At 39.9% G+C, this 19,400-nt stretch overlaps 1 protein-coding gene across 1 annotated transcript in view; it reads left to right on the top strand.

The window, feature by feature from the left end:
- LOC122808581 (protein-glutamine gamma-glutamyltransferase 2-like) overlaps positions 1 to 3,362 on the top strand; it is a 565,300-nt gene extending 561,938 nt beyond the window's left edge. The window contains exon 15 of the mRNA XM_044079538.1: positions 1,463 to 3,362. Coding sequence (XP_043935473.1) covers positions 1,463 to 1,613 — 151 coding nt within the window. The 3' untranslated portion in view covers positions 1,614 to 3,362. The remainder of the gene's footprint in view (positions 1 to 1,462) is intronic.
- Positions 3,363 to 19,400: the final 16,038 nt, after the last annotated feature.

Genomic DNA, 19,400 nt, shown 5'->3' with positions numbered 1-19,400 from the left:
GCTATTTTGCTGTAGATCAGATTTTTCTGTACATATTTCTGTCTATATAACTGACTGCTATTTTATTTGAGTTTACTGTCATACTGCATATTTAATCTTCATCAATGCTGTTTTATTTATTCATTTTTTTAAGATCTTTTGGCTGGAATTTACTAGTTATTAATGTATTAATGTTATTTATTTTCTGAGAAGGGGGTTATTGTTATTTAGCATTGTAGTTTTACAAAACTACAGTTTCCAGCTCCAGTTATCCAGACTACTTGAACATAATACCAGCGCGATACCAATTTTTGTAATTTATAGTTGGCTTAATCAGGAGTGGCCAGGTAACTGGCATTTTGGGTTCCTAGCTATATCTAGAGAGGTGTCAATACTAGCATGCCAAAAAGAAAGGTGGGGGAATTGGAGGATTCTGCAAGATTCCCCTTGGAATTAAGTGGGTGTATAGTATGTAGGAAAAATAATTTGTTTGAAAAGCAGTTACCATAGTTTGGGTGCTGCAAGACACCGAGATTCACAGAGAGAGTGGTGAGGATGCGACCTGCTGCAGTGCAGGGCCAGAGACTTATCTCTATAAGAAATCTATATGTAGTCCTAGTGTTACTGCGGATTGTGGAAGCCCATATCCAGGAGAACAGTGCACATTCCCGTTGTGCTTTTGAAGACAAGTTGCATTTGATAAATTGATTATTGAGTCAGACTTGCATGCACTTTTTTTTTTAGCTATTGGGTACTGGTGGTGAGACTCAAGTGACAATCTCTGTGGTGGTCAGCATAGCTTTTGGAATATGAATCCAAGGACCATAACCCCTGCCTTTTGTATACCCTGGTTGATCACTGGTTTGTATTAGTTGAATTCTAACCCTCCTTCTAGTGTCAGCCTGGTCTGCAGATATGAATGGCAAGTGGTTCCATCGGTCACATTTGAGTTGCCAATGGTGAGATTCAAACTCCCAATCAGTGCCCGTCATCACTGACATCTGGTGGCAGTGCCAGGGCATCCATTATGTAAAAAAAAGGAATGACATAAAATGTGGTTTGGCCTATTTAACAGTATGTAATAGGCACATATCATGTGACCTGCTTTGATTCATGGAGTTGTCAGATTCTTGAACCAAGCTGCAGTAGTTTTCACGATGGAAAATGTAAAGATTTAGCAGACTGACTGCAAGGAAAGATTTAACACCAAGAAGAAAAAACCTGGATGCAACTTCACTGTTTTGACTAAGTGAGTAAGGCTACGATATAGATTAGACTAAAGAGTGAATCCACACGTTAGGGTACTATGCATGGTCTTATGTGCCTTTGCCATACTGCCATGTTTGCAAGAAATCTTTTGACATTAAATTTAGCTGTTAAAACAAAAGTCTTCAAATAACTGTGGAGAAAAAATACATATATTTTAGAATCCAAGCTACCAATCTTCCCACCTAAAAAATAATTATTTTTCTTTCATTGGCAGGCCTGAAGAGATTCGACCTGGACAAGAAGTGACGGTCACTGTGCCTTTTATACCTACCAAGGCTGGATTACGTATGCTCCTAGTGGATTTTGATACAAACAGATTAAAAGCTGTGAAGGGACATGTCAGTGTTCTTGTTAGTGAGGAGTAATTTAAGAGGCTGCTTTTGAATGTCAGTTTAAATGTATAAACGTTACCACTTCATGTTGCCGAAGTGTTTCATGTTCTTGCTATGGAACTGTTTGTCATTTTGTGCTTGTGTGTACCCCTCTCCACATGCACACACACATATACACATGCATGTGAGCACACAGACATGCAGACACACACATTGTATACATTTTTGTATATTATTGGGAAATAGTCCTGTATTTTTTAAAAGTAAATATTTCTAAGGTCTTAAACTGACATTTGCTTTTTGTCTTACCTCCACACCCACCCCAACCCACCACATGCACTGTGATAGGTCTAAACTAAACACAGAGGAAAAGGACTTATAAATCACAAGTGTAATATCATTTTAAGTAATCCTATCTGCATTGCAGTCTCACAGCAGCTTCAGAGCTTAAATTATCCTCAAGGAAAAAGGCAATCAAAAATTGCAATACCATTCCCAATATAAAAATCTAAACACTTGGAGAGTCACCAATAAAAATGATTACACAAATGTCTAATTAGACAAAGTATCCTGCAGATGAAACTGCTAGAATTTTGTCACATAACAGCCATTCACTTGAAATGCTGCGTAATAAGAATCATAAAATCACAGCCTGCTTTGGAAGTCTGATGGTATCCCACCTTAACCATTTTCCTGATTGTATTGCATTCACTTATGGAACAATTCCTTTCCACAGTTGTTTCTGCTCATAATAGGAAACTGTGATAATTGCCATTCTCAGCAAAAAGAATCTTGAACCTCTGCCTTCATTTGTCCAACTAATCAGTCTAAATTTCATGTAAATGTGTATACTCTTATAAGAAATCCTGGTGTTTTCACTGAATAGATGGTAAATATAACCGGATTATGTGTATTTTTGTGACAAAACTGAAAAGAATTTTGTTCAATGCCATTTGACTCTAAAATAAACTAAGATCTAAGATTTTATTGATTTCCTGTGCAACTTCCTGTCAGAGAGACGTGTAAAGTGACAATGCTGCTGTATTTAGATGCTGTACTATTTAACATAATGCATTCTTTGTATATCAGACACTTGGGTGAAATTTCTTGAAGTAACTTATGCGGGATGATGCTGTGGTATCTGATAAGAATGTTTATATGAAATAGGTAATAAGGTTCCTATGAGTGAAGAGTTATACCCTAAAAAATAAACTGTTGTCACATCTGTCATCTGTTAATATGATACTGTAACATACTTTTGTGACCTTATTATGTATAAATATATCATCATACATTTTGTCTCAGTTGTATATTCCGTGCCACTGTACCATTACAGACTTGTGTTATACTACTGTTTAATTCTGACAACTTTTTGTCTCAGTTGTATATTCCGTGCCACTGTACCATTACAGACTTGCGTTATACTACTGTTTAATTCTGACAACTTTTTGTCTCAGTTGTATATTCCGTGCTACTGTACCATTACAGACTTGCGTTATACTACTGTTTAATTCTGACAACTTTTTGTCTCAGTTGTATATTTCGTGTTATTGTACCATTACAGACTTGCATTATACTACTGTTTAATTCTGACAACTTTCTTTTCAGGTCCCTTCTGTAAAATGAAGACTGCACAGTAAAGCTAAACTAGTCAGAAAAATAATAATAATAATGATCAGCAAAAAATAATAGTACTAATTGATTAAGGACTGTTGTAATAGGGACAAGTCACGAGAGTGTATAAGGAGACTGCTGCCTTTAATAAAGCATGTTTGTCCACCAGCCTGTTTGAATGATGTTTGTTCTGACAGTACAAAAAAGGATAAGGGAAAAAAAAATGGCAATAGTTAACCTACCTGCCAAGCTTCCCGTTTGATAAGTCAAAGGAATAGTGCACAGGAAATAGTATTTCTTAAATAGTTCAAGATGGCAGTAAAATATGACCAAGACAATGGGAGTGTAGTTCATTTGCCAAATGTATGCAAAAGAGAGAGACAGAGAATGTTTTTAAATCCTTTGTATTTGAAAAGGATTATAAAAGAGTATTTTGTTTTACTTCTATGATAGTCTGATGAGTATTTTGCATCTAAGTATATGAATGTGCCTAATTTTATCAAACAGTACAAGTTCCTCACAAAAAATAAATAAAGGCATGTATTAGAGCTCTTTGTGAACTTTCAGAGTGATGTGATTTTTGCAGTGGAGCTTTCAGAGCATTGATGTCCTGGAAAAAGATGAGGAGAGAATATCTGTAACTGCAATGTGGTAAAATGTTTGGATAAGGAGCTCTTTCATAAGTTACTAGTGACCAGACCTCATAATTGTAACAATCATACAAAGGGGCAATTTCAAGGGGCTACAAAACTGGTTAACTTGCAAGGTGATGTTTTGGACACCATACAGGAATTTTTTTTTACAAAGCAATAATTACATTTGTGAAACATGACAGAACAAGAAAATCTGGAAATATTGGACTTTTTTTGGACTTTATTAAACATGTAGGAGACTGTAAAGCATATGCCCTACTTCTTGTCATTAATGTTCGAAAAATATTAAGAAGAGGGGAAAAGAAGGGAGAAAGTTAACTGTAAGTAAAACCGTACAGGAAATTTTATGGACACACCCAACAGCAAAATGGTGAAAGAAGGACAAAGAAAAAACTGCTAAAGAGACAGATAGAATTAGTGGAAATGCAGATATTGTGAGGAGAATACAGTGCTTAAATAAATGCATAAATAAAAGGTGGGCATTTTTAGATGTACATATTACAATGCCACAGAATGACACAGTGAGGAAAAAATGTGTTGCAGTATATCAGACAATAAGGTTACTAAACAGGTAAAACACATTACATGGTTATTGAGATCAGAGAATAAACAAGGCAAGGGTGTATAACATTAGAGTGCAGCATCTTACTGGAACTATAACACTGGAATTTAAGATAAACACACAGCCTGATGCTTGATTAAAGAACTAAAAGATTTGCAGTGTGCTTGTTCTTTAGGTAGCACTGAGGCTCAGTAATATGAAACAGTCCTAGGAGTCAATGATGTTGTCCAGGACAGTTCCAAATCAGTACTGAGTAGAGAAACCGTATTAATTTCCAACTTAAGTGATTTTGAAGCCCAAGCACAATTAATCAATCCACTCAATTTGATTTTGGAAGGGGAGACAGGACTTATGAGAAGGAGTGAAAAGGCAAAAATGCCTGGCAAATTAAAAATGAAGCAGGCAAGAATTCTGTTGAAAATGAATGCACAGCCCAATGCAGTGGGCACAGCAGGCAAAGTGTCCTACCTGCTAATACTGGGAATCACAATAGAGGACAATGATATTACCTGAAATACTAGTACTGTCCATACACTGTTGTGCACCAATAGTGCCAGTTCTAAAGAAGAATGGACAAGCATAAATTTATGTTGACCCAAAGAGATTGAATAAAGTCCTTAAAATGGAGAGATTTATGTTTTCAATACCAGAGGAAATTGTGTCACAGTGAAGCAGAACTGAGTACTCTTCAGTTGGTGACGCATGAGGATCCTGAAAGATATTCCTGCATCTTGAAAATAGTGAAGAGGCTGGAGTGGAATTACAAGGGCTCCAGAGAACTTTCAGAGGGAAATAACAAAGACACTACAGGGTCTGGAAAAAGGGGTTGAGTTTATGGATGATATCTTTGTGAAATGGGGAGCCATGGAAGAAAACATTGTATGATTCACAGATGTAATGCAAAAGACAGTGTTACAGGAAAGGCAAGTTTTCCAGAAGAAGTCTGCCAACCTTTTGGGCCTTTTGAATTGTCTACAGTCATGCCAGAGACATCTAAGGCAAAAGCAGTTAAGCAAGTACTTGTGAAAATGTATTCAAAATACTTTCACAATGAAACCGCTATTGTACAAGGTCCTACAGAACAGGAGTGCATGGACTTTGGATCATATTCAGCTGAACTCATCTGAGCTATTGATAAACACAACCCTCATTGTGTATTATGACATCAAACAGAATACTGTTGATTCAGCAGATGCTATCAGCTCTGGGATTGCTGGTGGGCTTCTGTAGCTTCACAAAATCACTGACACCATGGTCCAAGTGACTTGAGAAGATGAAAACCCAACACCTGCAAAATGAAAAAAAAATTGTCTGAGTGATTAGGTCTTTGATAAGGTTGAAAAATCCTCAATGAACACCAGAATTTAGCTGGTAATTAACCATAAAAACATTTAATGAATTGCAAAAAACTTTGGCAGTGTCATCTAGCATTGCCAAATACTTCTAATGGAGCTAATGAAATTTAAGCTATCAAAGCATACCACAAGTAAATGCTTTGTTGTGGTAATACACTGCTCCTTAATCTCTTTATGGATACTGTGAAAGAGATAAGCACATGCACACACACACACGAATGCCAAGTGTTACATAGTGGGTATCAGTGAGGTATGCCTGCGGCACTATAGACGATGGATCATATTAGTGCAGCCATAGTAGCCAAGAGTCCATTACAAACCCTGATTAGGCATACCAGGGTTGGATAGCTGAGGCATAAGGGTAAAATGCCAGCTACAATTCAAAGATTCCTCTTGAAAATCAACAGTTAGAACATGTTATTCAGTCTTGGAATGGCAGAGTTCTGTACAGTCTTAATACTACATACCCAGAAAATGTACAATTTAACAGGATACACAAGATACTTAACTAAGAGTCAGGAGAGGGCTAGAGCCTCACTGAGGTGGCCAGGAATCTTGGTGGATTTAAAGAACAATGTTATTTCATGCCAGTCATACAGTGAACTGAGGGGGCCTTAGAGGAAGGAATCCTGAATTTTTACACTGCCAACCCAGACAGAAAACTACTGTGGACTTTCGTGAGTATAAAAAGCAGTATTTGCTTTCCACCAGAAATGTTGAGTTTTCCCTGAAATTAAATGTTATTAAATAGTAAATAAGGTAATTCTGTTTTTGTCATTGTGCATTACAGGTCAGCTATATGACTTAGTAGCAATGTTAGCCTCTAAGAGGAAGAAACTCATGATAGCTTTTCCTGTTTTAAAAAATACTCCACAACCTAAATAGTCCAACCAACAGAGCTCCTTAGTGAGAAATACAAGGGAAATGAAGAATGAAGGCTGTTGCTGTAATAGATGCCATGGCATAAAGATATCTACCAAGGGTGTCTCCCAGTAGCACAATCTTTACCGAGGTGGATCATGGGAAGGTCTGAACCTCACCTGCTATAATCATGATTGAAAGCAACACCCTGAGATCTTCCATTATTGTAATTTAGCATGGTATGATGCTATAACACAGGGAACAACAGCTTCATGCAGTCCCTGTCTTTAAAATGATAGAAGGAATAATATCCATTTCCTTACAATATGTCTACCAGCCCTTCTGTCAAGCAACACAGCACCATGTGTGAGGGCTCCACCTACCATGAGTACCGCAGCCTCCAGGACCTGGAAAGGAACTTGCTGTCACTTGGTTCAGTAAAATCTCTAGACCTTGTTGTCAAACTGGATTTACAAATGACATTTTTCTCATCTTTAGTAAAATTAAAGGATTGTATTATGAGAGAACAAAAAAGGACTACTGCACAAAATGTATGACATACAAAGATGAGTGAATCACAAAACACTGACAACTTCTATCCCACTATTACTAAACCCCAGCTACATACCACAGATCAGGTATAGTCTGATTAGTGATACTGTTGGGGAAAGTGATTTTAGGAAAGTAAATGTGTACAGTCTGTTGTAAGGGTTAGCACATGAATAAGGATGGGCAGATAAGCTTCACAACCCTACCCTCCTTTGCCACCATATGCATCTCCCCACCTTCCATTACAAGCTCCTTGCATTCTGTAATAGTACTACTCAGCCATGTTCTGACCCCTCCTTGTATATTTCTCTACTATGATCTGTATTCCTTTTTCAATTTTCCTATTTCCTCTGTTACTTGCCTGCATAACAATCACTACCACTTTAGTTTAAAGGTATAATTTTAAATGCAATTTTCCAGCCCAGCTTTGAGTACCACTGTCTAATGTGGACTATGATGGGGCATTTTCCTGACAAACAGCTGGTCTCTCTGAAGGCCTTCCTAGTCCCACGTTTGACACCTATGTTTCCAACCCAACTTTCAATATCTATGTCCCTTCTGGTAAAATATGGAAACCATCCCTGACACGGAGCTGGTTTCAGTGGCAGAATTTCCCTTATCCCAAGACTTTCTTGTTCAGTGCAACAGACAGTCACTTGGCATCTGCTTTACTTTGTTACTACACCCTCAGTGTGTCCATGAACAGGACCCTGGGGCCTATATGCACCACAAATGTATCCAGCACTTCCTGTTGGTGACCACCTATGTAACTTCCGCACATGTATTACTAAGTTTAAGTCACAAGACTGGTTCCATTGTAATGTCTTCTCTCTTCTCTCCATTTTCAGTGTTCTTACTTAACTTAGTGATACAAAACCATCTTGTCTTTCTCTGTTGCTTCACCTCCTACTCTGTGTCACTACCCAGCTTACTTAAAACTTTTGCACTCCAGTTGCAACAGCGCAACCCTTCTTACTGCCCTCCCAGATGCATCTTTCCTTGGTACTGATTACCTCACAGAGGTCAATTGCAAGGTTATGGGCTTGACTCTGTCTCTGTATGGTATATATTTATCTAACAGCCTTTGTGGAGTTTCACTATAAAAAAATATGAGGCCACATTTACATTGAGAAGAGTTGTTCTATGTTCAGAGGAAGGTAGTCCAGAGATGAAATTCTCTGTCATCATAAACATTTAATGATAAAAATGTATGAAATTATTTTCAGAATGTATTTAGACAAGTGTGTACTAGCTAACTAATCCCTGAAACATCAATTTTGTTGTTTCATAAGCAATAGGCAACAAAATTTAAGCTTGTATTGAGAGTTGGCTGAATGTGTAGGTTTGTGCTTAATGATGTATAAGCAGCAAGTAGGTCTTTTGCTTTCTATGCCTAACCAAAACAACAGCAATTACATGCAGACATAACTACAGTATTGTGAATAGTAGTTCTAGGACACTGTTATGCTGCATTCTGGCCTCAAGTTTGACTGCAATGAAAAATTATATATACCAGGAAGATTCCCATTCATGTAGCTAATGGATAACTTTGAATATATAGACAGTTAAAGGGGATAGCAAGCTGGGATTGCAATAGCATTGGGACTAGCCTAATTAATCCTGCAAGGAGTTACCATTAGCAAACTGTAGAAGTGGCAGCATAAGTCAGGACAAGTAAAATTATTTGTCTAGCAAATCAGTTTTGCTACAAACCTACTCATGCCTCTATGCATTTTTTTAATATTTTAGATAATATACATGCACTATAAACCCAACATCAGTACACTTTGCCAGCTCTACAGCTGAGTATCATAGATTATCAGAGATCCGGAATACATATATCTGATTTTGCAAACAGTTGTAAGGGCTGGACAAGAGATCACAGCCCATAAGGTATAAAAGCTTACCATGTCTGCTGTTTAATGCATCCTGTTGCAAACCCTGCATCCTCTGTAACCCCAAAGTTCTCAGAGTAAAACACCCGCCTGCCACTCTGAGTTCCCTGCCCACCTCTATCTCTGTCTGCCTTCTCAGCCTAACCATTCACTGGGTTCCACTGGTGTCCCTCTAGACCCATCAGCGGTTAGCATGCTGACCACTCACCCAATCCCCACACGTGTACTTTCTCCTATTGTACCTGAATCCATCCCTTGTACAGTGACTAACCCTTCCCATCACCATTTGTCTGCCCTCTCTGTCCAGTGAATGTCTCTCCTCCTATGTCAACATTGGCATTTATCTGTAATGTTTTGTGTTCATTTGTCCTTACTTGATAGCCTTTCCCCTCATTTCTTCACCCTGTTCTCCTCTCAGCCATCCCATTATTCTTTCTCTCTGTATATAAAATGACAGACATATTTCCTCAAAAAAAGTGCAGTATCTCTTCCCTTTGGTTATACTTTTTGCTTCCTTTCCCCTTCTGTGTGTACCTCTGCTTATCATGTTACCTCATTTCCTACTTTCCTTTACTCCACTTTCTTCACTTTAAATGAGACCAAGAGATATGCCGGTGATTACATCACACCCCACCACAGGTGTTCACACTGTAGTATAACTAATTGCAGTATTTTTTGGTCCTCTGCTACATCATGTACCTCTTTGCACTAACTGCTGCGATTATACTATGGCAGTCACACAAGGTTCAGACTAGGCAGAAGCCTGGCTACCAACTCGATCATGTGCAGTGTAACTGTTGTGTGCAATATTTATAGGACCACCTGTCAACATGGCCACCTTCCACCCACTTCCAACATGGAGCTCTAATTGAGGTCCTGACTTTTGGAGAGTGTGGAACACATCCTTAGCTTTGTGCAGTGGGGGTAGGATCTATACAACTTAGGCTGCTGCAACAGTGATCTATTAGATCATCTATTGTTATGTTAAGCTTTACTTATACAACTTTACTTTCTATCCATTAATTCAGCTTGCAACTTTTCATAATATGTTACAAAGTTCCCATAGTTTGATGTATACAAGGGACAGATGTGCAATGTATGCTTTCACTTGCTAGCTTACAAATCATGATCACTCTAGGTACTGCCTTTTTGTTTGGGACCAGATCAAGACACTGAGGGTCATCATCACTACTGACACTTTAATCCCATGACTGTCTTCCCATAGTAAGAGAATTGGATTATTTCTAATGTTTGCCAATCATCTGATCTGACTTTTGTAACAGAAACCCAGTCAGATAAAAATTAGAGCTCTGATTTGGTGACCTCGTGCCCCTCTCATGGCTTTTCTGTTATACAGAACCCTCAGTTGATTACGGTGGGTGGTTAGTGAATGTGATCATTTACTGAAAAATTTTAAAACTGAGCCATGCACAATCTGGGGTAACCACCTCCTTTCAGTAAGCCATGAGTGCTGGAGCAGTTTGTGGGTACCTTCTCATCTATCACTGATGAAGCAATGTGCAAACATCCATATAACAGTTTTCAGACTGTCCTGTAACCTCCATCTTGTCACCACCCAGCTGGTTAGTGTTCAGAAACTTTCTCATCAGGATGGACGATGAGTCTGTGGCCCTTGTTACATAATTCCTTTATGTTATGAAATGATTTGAGTTGGTTCAGGTAGTTACTACTGCTATCCATTAGTATGGTTATACTTTGAGCATGGTCTTCCAGCTTGCAGCTGAGAGTAAAGGCTTGATGGTGGAACATTTCACTTGGTTAGGCTATAATTGACTGCATCCTGGTGGAACTGCTGAAACTAGATCCAGTGCAGTTTTGTGCATTTGATTTCTTCAAATAGGTTAGGTCCCATTGTACAGCAGCATCTTCAGGGGAGCAGTGCTTATGACCAGGATGGAGTTGCCAAACCCTATGGTGATGCCTTTAGTGTATCTTTTGATCATTCAACCCCTAATTGTCTTTATCTGGCCCACTTTGTACCACATGAGCCATGGTATGACTTAAAGCTCCATGCACTGTATGGCAGGTTGGTTAAGAGAATTAAGGAGCTGTTAATGAGCTATTTCCTGTGGTCTGGTGGTCCAGGGTTTGATTCCATCAGCCTCCATTGCCTAACTGTATAAACCTGAGCAAGTCACTTAAGCAGACAGTGTTCTTGGACTGAGTCTGAAAAAGGTCCATTGCAATTAGTGCTTTAAACAAATAAAATAAACTTAGGTGATTAATGGCATAACACCAGCTTGTACAAGGAGAAGCTTTCATTAAATGAACATTACTCTATTTATTAAGGGGTATAATTTTAGGAAGATGTCTTTGTACTTGTCCCGGGAGACTTCTGTTGAATGTATAAACTTGATGCTGTCTTCAGTGTGGTAAGGAGATTGTGTAACATAGCCTTTCTCAACTTAAGGAAAGCTTTTTAATATGATCAATACAAGTCTGCAGTTTGGTATTTTGCCATGAAGCTTGTTTCTGTGAGACTGAATGTTCCACACTGCACTCTCAGATGGATGTTGAGTTACCAGGGAGCATTTAAGCTTATATGGTTTTGCAATGAGTTTCTTCTTCCTGGTTGTGAAAATGTTGTTTCCGATTTACAACCTACTCCCTGTATCCTGTATTTCTTCCAGTCTGAAGGAATGCAGAGAGTAGTTTCAGGGATTAATTCTTCTACTGCCTATTCCCTCAGTTATGAAGATCCACAGGGTACCTTTCTGAGTTCCCTGTTTATTGCCTATATGCCTCTTTGACGAGACATTGTTCAGAGGAAAATTTACAGAATCATTGCTGTGCTGCTAAAATACAGTTCTGTGTTTTCTTCCCTTGGAACCTCTGTCAGCAATTAACAAGTCGGCTGTAAATCTGGAGTGTATCCATAACTGATTGTGAATAATTGCTTGAAACTCAATACTTCCTGGAGCATTGCCATGGTTATGCTCACCATATTACAAGAGTCTTTTGTTCCTGCTTTGCCCCCTAGTATTATCTGCAGTGGTTGCAAACTGGAGTTCATGTCAAGCTTTCAAAACTTTAGGGGTGTGTTTGATAGCATGTTAGTTCATAAAGGCCAGGATTCAGCTGACATAAATTTTTCCTGTTTCCATATTAGGAATATTGTCTTTGTTAAAGTGATTTGCCGATGTTCTAAGACATACCTTAGTACTAAGAACTCCTGAACAGCACTTTTCCCCCATCAGGAAACATTTTCAGTATCTTGTTTATATATAAAATTAATTTTAAAATACAAGTTTCCTTGTATTGACATCGCTGAGTGATGTAGGCATAGGAAAATCATCTGTTGCATCCATAGCCATTAATGGGCACATCACCGCGCATGAGGAAAGGTGCGCCTTTGAAGTCTATGGATATAGCTCATGTTACCCTATGGTAACATCACAACTGGAGAAGCTAAATATTTTGGGTCATGGTTTAATAAAAAGTTTACAAAGCTTTTTATTAAAAAGTGGACCGAAAAAGTAAGGAAGGGTAAGCAGGAAAATGCACTGCGGCACTTGACTCATCAAATGCCATAAGGTATATAAGAAACATTAGCAAATCCCTTTAAGCACCTAATTCTATCTGCGGATCTCAGTGGCATCACATCATGGTAACCCTTCACCTTAGCTACCCTAATGCCCTGTATTTAGGCTTGCCTGACTCAGAACTAGATAATGATCACCATATTGATCATTGGATACCCTGTAGCCTGTAATGAGCTATAACTGAAGCCAGACATTTTGTGAATACTGTTGGTGTAGTGGATAGTCTAAAAAGTAAGCAGAGAACTGATATTGTGATCTAGACACACAGAAACATTAAGAAACATCTGAAGTATGGATGTGAAAGTAAACATCTTTTTAAGTCTAATGTTACCAGGAAACTTGAAAGAGGAAGATGGGGTAACAGGTTGTGAAGTGACATAATTTTGATCTTGGGCACTATCACAAACAGGTTTAGGAAAGAAAGGTGCAGAGCTGGTCTCTAAGCATTTTCTTTCTTTGGCACTAGGAACATACTTGAATAAAAACCCATCCCCACCTGGGAAGGATGAACTGGTTCTCTCACTCCTTGGGACAGCAGGTGATAAAGAACAGGTGAAATCAAAAGAGTCTGAACTAGAGGATGAGAAATGACCTCCCTGAAAAGGAGGAATTTCCTCCCACTGCCATCTGTAATCTTGATGAATGATTTTCAGAACCCCTTCTCTGAAACAATCGGAAGCCAATGAGAAAAATGTAGATTCATAGTTTCCGGGAGAAAAAATGGGGCAGGGTGGGATGGGGCCACAAGGTCTCTTGAATAGTCATTCAGACTTGATGGTCCTTAATTTTGGGAGGTTTGAGACTTCTTTTTGGAACACCCTTGTCATTTCTTCTTATATGTATGTTCACCTGAATTTGTTGAGACTGTTTATACTGTTTTTTTGCCAAAACTGGATGAGGAGATAGAAAATCCCTTGGACAATTTGTAAAAGGACGGCTGAAAAATTTAAGAGATTCCGTGGATCAGATTGCCCCTTTCAGCACACTTTTTGATCACCTCTGCAGCAGAGGGGCCAAACACTAAATTGCTGTCCAAGGAAGAATTTAAAATTTCATTTTAACATAATCAGGGAGGTTCTGAGAATGCAGCCATGCAAACCTCCTCAAAACAGTACCAGTGGCCATAGCCCTGAAAGAAATCAGCAGAGTAATACACACACTATAAACAATTAGTAGTGAGCCATAGAAGAAACTGTTACTTAAAGCAGATTATTCCTCACAAGAAGAAACTGCAGATAAAACATTCCTTGTGCTTTCACAATTTATCAGAGCATGCTTTAACTTATGAGCCTTATAATTCAAAATTCTGAAAATCAAACATGCAGAAGTATACATTTTTTCCTCTATCAATAATTTCCCCATCCTTATTGTGATGACCCACCACTGGACCAGTAATCAAGGAGCCTCAATCCTCACCACTGGCAACAGTGGGGGAAGTACACTGGGAGGATAACAGGTACACACAGTATTTCCAGATGCAACTCTCTGCATCAAGTGCAATTTCCCTTGAGAGCACACAGAGACAACAGTCAGTCAAGGGCTGGTTTCTCCCTCTTTTTCCAGATCCCCAATAAGACTCCCCACTGACACAACTGTAGAGTTAATATCTCAGCTGAGTGGCCAAGCCAAGACCTCCAGCACCCTCTCTGTCCAACCAGTGCTTCGTGTACCTGCCCAAGTAGCTGAAACACACACTCTTTGAGGTTTGATTTGCACACACATACCTGGGAAAGGCTGGCACAGGTTTACTAGCTATGCCCCCTTTTGCCCAGACTATAAGGTGGTTATCACTGCCACCAGACAACTCCTTATCAGCTACTTTAAGGCCCTTAACAAAGGGTGTCCAATTTACTATCTAATATTAATACAAATGGTAGTTTGATCAAGAGCAAGGCTATTAGGTGTGGCCCACACAGTGTTACCAAATAAATATGCAAGTGCTCTCAAAACTTAAATATCTCCGGACAGATCAGCCACAATGAAAGTTTAAATATATTTAATAATAAATAATAAAAGAACAAGAAAATCCTCAGTATATATTCACAGTGACATCAGAACTCAAAATCACAGGAAATATTTAAAACAACATTGCAGGACAGTCTCAAATAAATAAATAAAAGTACCTAAACTAAGCTTTGCTATATTCCTGACTATATCTATGAGAGTTACTATACCCTATAAAGGGTCTATATTACTTCCTCGAAGAGGTGTTCAATTAAACGCCTCTTCATCGACCCTAAAACCACAAACATTCAAAATATCGAACCTCCAGATAAGTGATTTCTTTCCCCTCGGAATGAAATTGCTTGCCCTACAAACACCAATAAATAACCTTAAACACTACAAAGTGGGGGGCTTCGCTTTCAAATACCCCCAACATGGGGGAGCTGTGCCCCCCCCCACACACCCCCTAACTAAATATACCAAATCCGAGATCGCACTACAGTGGGGAAAACAGCAAACTGACAAGGATGGCCAGGCGATTTCTTTCCCAAGGAAAAATTGCTTATGTGGACATTCAATGTTTTCAAATTTCGCAGTTTCAAGTTTGATGAACAGGCATTCGATAGAATGCCTCTTCGAGGAAATAATAGGAACCCCCTAGAAACTTACTTATAGAGAAAGGCAGATGTGTGGTGAATGGGTCTTCTTGTTGCCAGGTCCAAGACAGAATATAGAATGCTCTGTCTCACTAAGAGACTCCTCAAATTAATATCTCAAATATTACTGCTGGGATAGCTTGCAGAATGACATCATTTCTTGTCATCTGACTCTATCTATGGTGAGATCCCCACTGCTGGAAGCTGGGCAATATCTGGCATCTACCTGTGAAAATACATAGACCTCAGAGCTTTGGCAGATGCTGAAAGTCATAATACAACTGCATTCCTTCATATTTTCAGAAGTAGCAATTAGTTCACTCCAAAGACAATACAGAAAGCTTCTCATCACAGACATTATGTTTCCTGCTGCATTAAAAACTGAAAGATACCATCTTTTACTGCATAGCCATAAAGTAATTTCATTTCAGTTATTTTTTTTAAGTTAACCTCATGTACTCCAGTTTCCACTATTAAAATATATACATTTAAATAGTTACAATAGTACATATACATTTCTGTTCTCCTCCAGTAGGGCCCACTGTGGTTACATTTTAAGCTCAAGCACTTTACAAAATACCTTTTCAACACACGTCTGTACCAAAAGTTTGATATACACATGACATACAGCTCTAATACATTTGTAACACAAGTATCTCATATAACTCATGTTGATATTCATAAATGACATATAATTATTTACAAAATTCCAGATAGCTGTACAGGCAGTATCTCCCTTGGTCACACTTCTTCCCTCCCTTGAAGACTCAAGCTAGTTTTTCAAGTGACTCTCGAGTAACATTGCTTGAGAGGGATGAGCCTATCTGGAAATACATTACCCCATACCCTGTCTCAACAGCCCATCTGCATTGGCATTGCTAACCCCACTATCATATCATATGCCTGCAACCCTTGGCTCCACCATAGTAACTTGGGATTTTGTTGCCTGGCTTGCTGTAGCCATAGATCCCCCTCAGACTCCTCCTGCCTTCTACTGCAAATACTTAGCACAAGGGCCTCTCTAAAATGGCAAGGCTTCATGGTGTTAACATGGTACAATTTGTGCCCCTGCCTCCTGCCTAGCTGTTCTACCATGTAGTTAACATCACTGACCTTCCATACCACTTTGAAGGGTCCCTCCCAAGCTGCCTGTAGCTTGTTGTGTCTGACAAGAAAACCATAACCTGCTGCCCATAGCATAATCTCTCACTTGAGCATTCCTGTCATACCAGACCTTTTTCTGCTGTTGGGCTCCTGCCAGGTTCTCCTGGGCCAAGCCCATGAGTTCTCTGAGCCTTGTCCTAAGGTTTAGGACATATGCCACAACAGACTCCTTGTGGGATTCACACTCACCCTCCCAATCATCACAAATCATATCTAGAGGTCCCCTCACCCTATACCCACACAGCAACTCAAAAGGTAAGAAACCTGTGGATTCCAGGGCCACTTTTTTGTAAGCAAACTACAGATGGGGCAAATATTTGTCCCAATCCTTCTTAAACCGGTCCGCAAATGCCCATAGCATGGCCTTTAGTGTAGTGATTAACCTCTCCACCAGACAATTAGTCTGGGGGTGGTAGGGTGTGGTCTTTAGGTGCTTCACCTGACAGCACTTCCAAAGACAAGCCAGCAGGTCTGACATGAAATTGGCACCTCTGTCAGTCAGTACTTCTTTTGGGAAACCTACCCTGCTGAAGATCTCTAACAATGCATTTTCCACCTTTTCTGCCTCAATGGAGGACATAGCCACTGCCTCAGGATATCTGGTAGCATATTCTAGTACCACTAGGATATACTTCTTCCCTGTGGAACTTGGGGTACTCAGAGGCCCCTCAACATCCATAGCTACCCCCTGAAATGGCTCCTCAATCACAGGCAAAGGCATCAAAGGAGCATTGACCTTGTCTGCTGCCTTGCCTACTTTCTGGAAATACTAGGTCAATAAAAGTTCTGCATAATACATCTCTTGGTATGTTTTATACCCATATGGCCTGCAAAGGAAATGTCCTGGGCAATGGCTAGAAGTGCCAGGCAGTGGGGTCTAGGCACTACCAACTGCTGTATTCTCTCACCCTCTAGCCCTCCCTCAGGGGTCCATGCTCTATAAAGTAACCCTTTGTCCCAGTATACAGATTCCCCGCTTTCCTTGAGAATCAGGTGCCTTCCTGGTTACCTCCCGCAAGCCTTGTAATGTAGGGTTTGAGAGGTGAGCCTGTCTCAACCCTCTCTTTGTAACCCTTCCCAGCTTCCCTTCCACAAGATGTCTGGTATCCTCTGATAGCAGTGCCTCACTGTCAGCCTGAGTACTACTACTCACATCTGCCCTTTCAGTCACTCTGTCCAAGGGAACATCAGTACCCTCAAGCAGCTGTGGCTCACCTTCAGCCTCACTGCTACAGGGTAGCTCCCTTCTTGAAGTAGCCACCTTACCAGTCCTGGCTTCAAGTGTGCAGTCTGTCTGGGTCCCTGCCAGTCTACCAGACCCACATGCTTATCTCCAAGCCTGACTACATGTAACTCCATGCACACAAGGTACTGTATTATCAACATCATTCCCTATTAGGACATCTTCAGGGATATCCTCAAACACACCTATGTGCTTGCTTCCTTTTCCATCCTCCCAGTCAAGGTGAACCCCAGCCAAATGTATTTGGAATGGGGTCCCTCCTAAAGCTCTTACTGCAGTAGACTGCCCAAGCAAGTAGTGCTTCTCTTTAACCATTGCAGGATTCACAATGGTTAGGTCTGAGACTGTGTCTCTCTTAGCAGTGGCCTGTTTCCCATCTACTAAGATAGGATATAACCTCTTGTGGTAGCTTGGTACCGTTGTTGTCTCCAGACAACTTACCACTGGCATTTTGTCATTTCTACTTACTGACTTCCCTACCTTTTGTTACCCACCTTGCCTCCGTCGACAGCTATATGCTACATGGCTCCACTGGTTACATTTAAAACATTTAACCCTTGATCCTGGCCGTGTACCTGAACTCGTGGCTTCCCCTTTTATTGGTGGACTCTGTTGGGGTGGTTTAGGCTGCCCACTGTAGGTTCTCTTAGACCCATGAGCAGCACTAGGTATCCCTTTCATGTGCAGTGATGCCCTGCTTGCTAGGTATAGGTCTCCTTTTTTCCAAACCCATCTGCAGTACTGCATTCCCTGTCTGTAAACCAGATTCTCATGTCCTCGGCCAAAGTGCTAAGGGCTTATTCCCTCACCAAAATGTCTACCAGCCATTCAGAAGTGGTGACCTAACACCCACTAACCCACCTATGAAAATAAGTGCTTAACTCAGCAATATATTCACACACACGTTCATCTGCCTTGCGTCTATGCTCATGAAACTTTTCTTCTATAAGCTTCAGGTGTTAACTTAAAAAGTCTAATAAACAATTTTAAACTGTATTATAATTTAAGCAATTAGTATTAGACAATTTAGAAATAGCACTTACAACTTTACTATGGAGTAAGGGGGTCAGGAAATGTACCCAGAGCCCTTATTCAACATTATACTGTTTACATACCCTTTCAAATACTGGAATAAAACTATCAAAATTATCACCGTCTGTAAATCGTGGAAGAAATTTTCTGACCTTTTTTGCTTCTGGGGTTCAGTTAGTCCCTTCCCCATTACCTCCATGACCATGGCAAAGAGCCAACATCTCCTTTTCATGTTGCCTCTGCCTTTCATTTTCTTTGGCTTCCAGATGTCTCAGTCTCCCTGTGGATTCTGCTTTGACCTCCAAACGCCGCAGTCTCTATGCTGATTCTATTTCCAAATGCATGGCCTCCAGTTCAAGTCTCTTTAACTCTACATGGATTTTTAAGTCCCCTAAGGCAAAGTTGAACTGTCAATTTTCTGAGAGTTGTACATCCCCAAGGCTAGTCTGGTTGTCCTCCTGATTGCTGTTCTGTGATGCAGCTATGGTTAAGGCTGCAATCCTTTCTGCTTTAGTCATGTTGATATGCACTAATCCTTTCTCTTGGCATATCTCAGGCAACTGGCTCCTTGTCAGCTTACCATACTCCTCTGCTGACATCCTTGCCTGCTCTCCCTGACTAACTGAGCTAACAAAAAAAAATAAAACTATTATGATATGAAACTCTGAATGTCTACCATGGGCTGCTTGAGAGTACAAACACCTTCTTTAGTGACCACTGTTTAAAGTC

This window comes from Protopterus annectens, chromosome 8.part0 (genome assembly GCF_019279795.1).
Source record: "Protopterus annectens isolate FY-2018-M chromosome 8.part0, PAN1.0, whole genome shotgun sequence".
NCBI classification, from domain to species: Eukaryota; Metazoa; Chordata; order Ceratodontiformes; family Protopteridae; genus Protopterus; species Protopterus annectens.
Note: the sequence above shows the minus strand (reverse complement) of the source record. Positions and strands in the feature narration are given on the sequence as shown.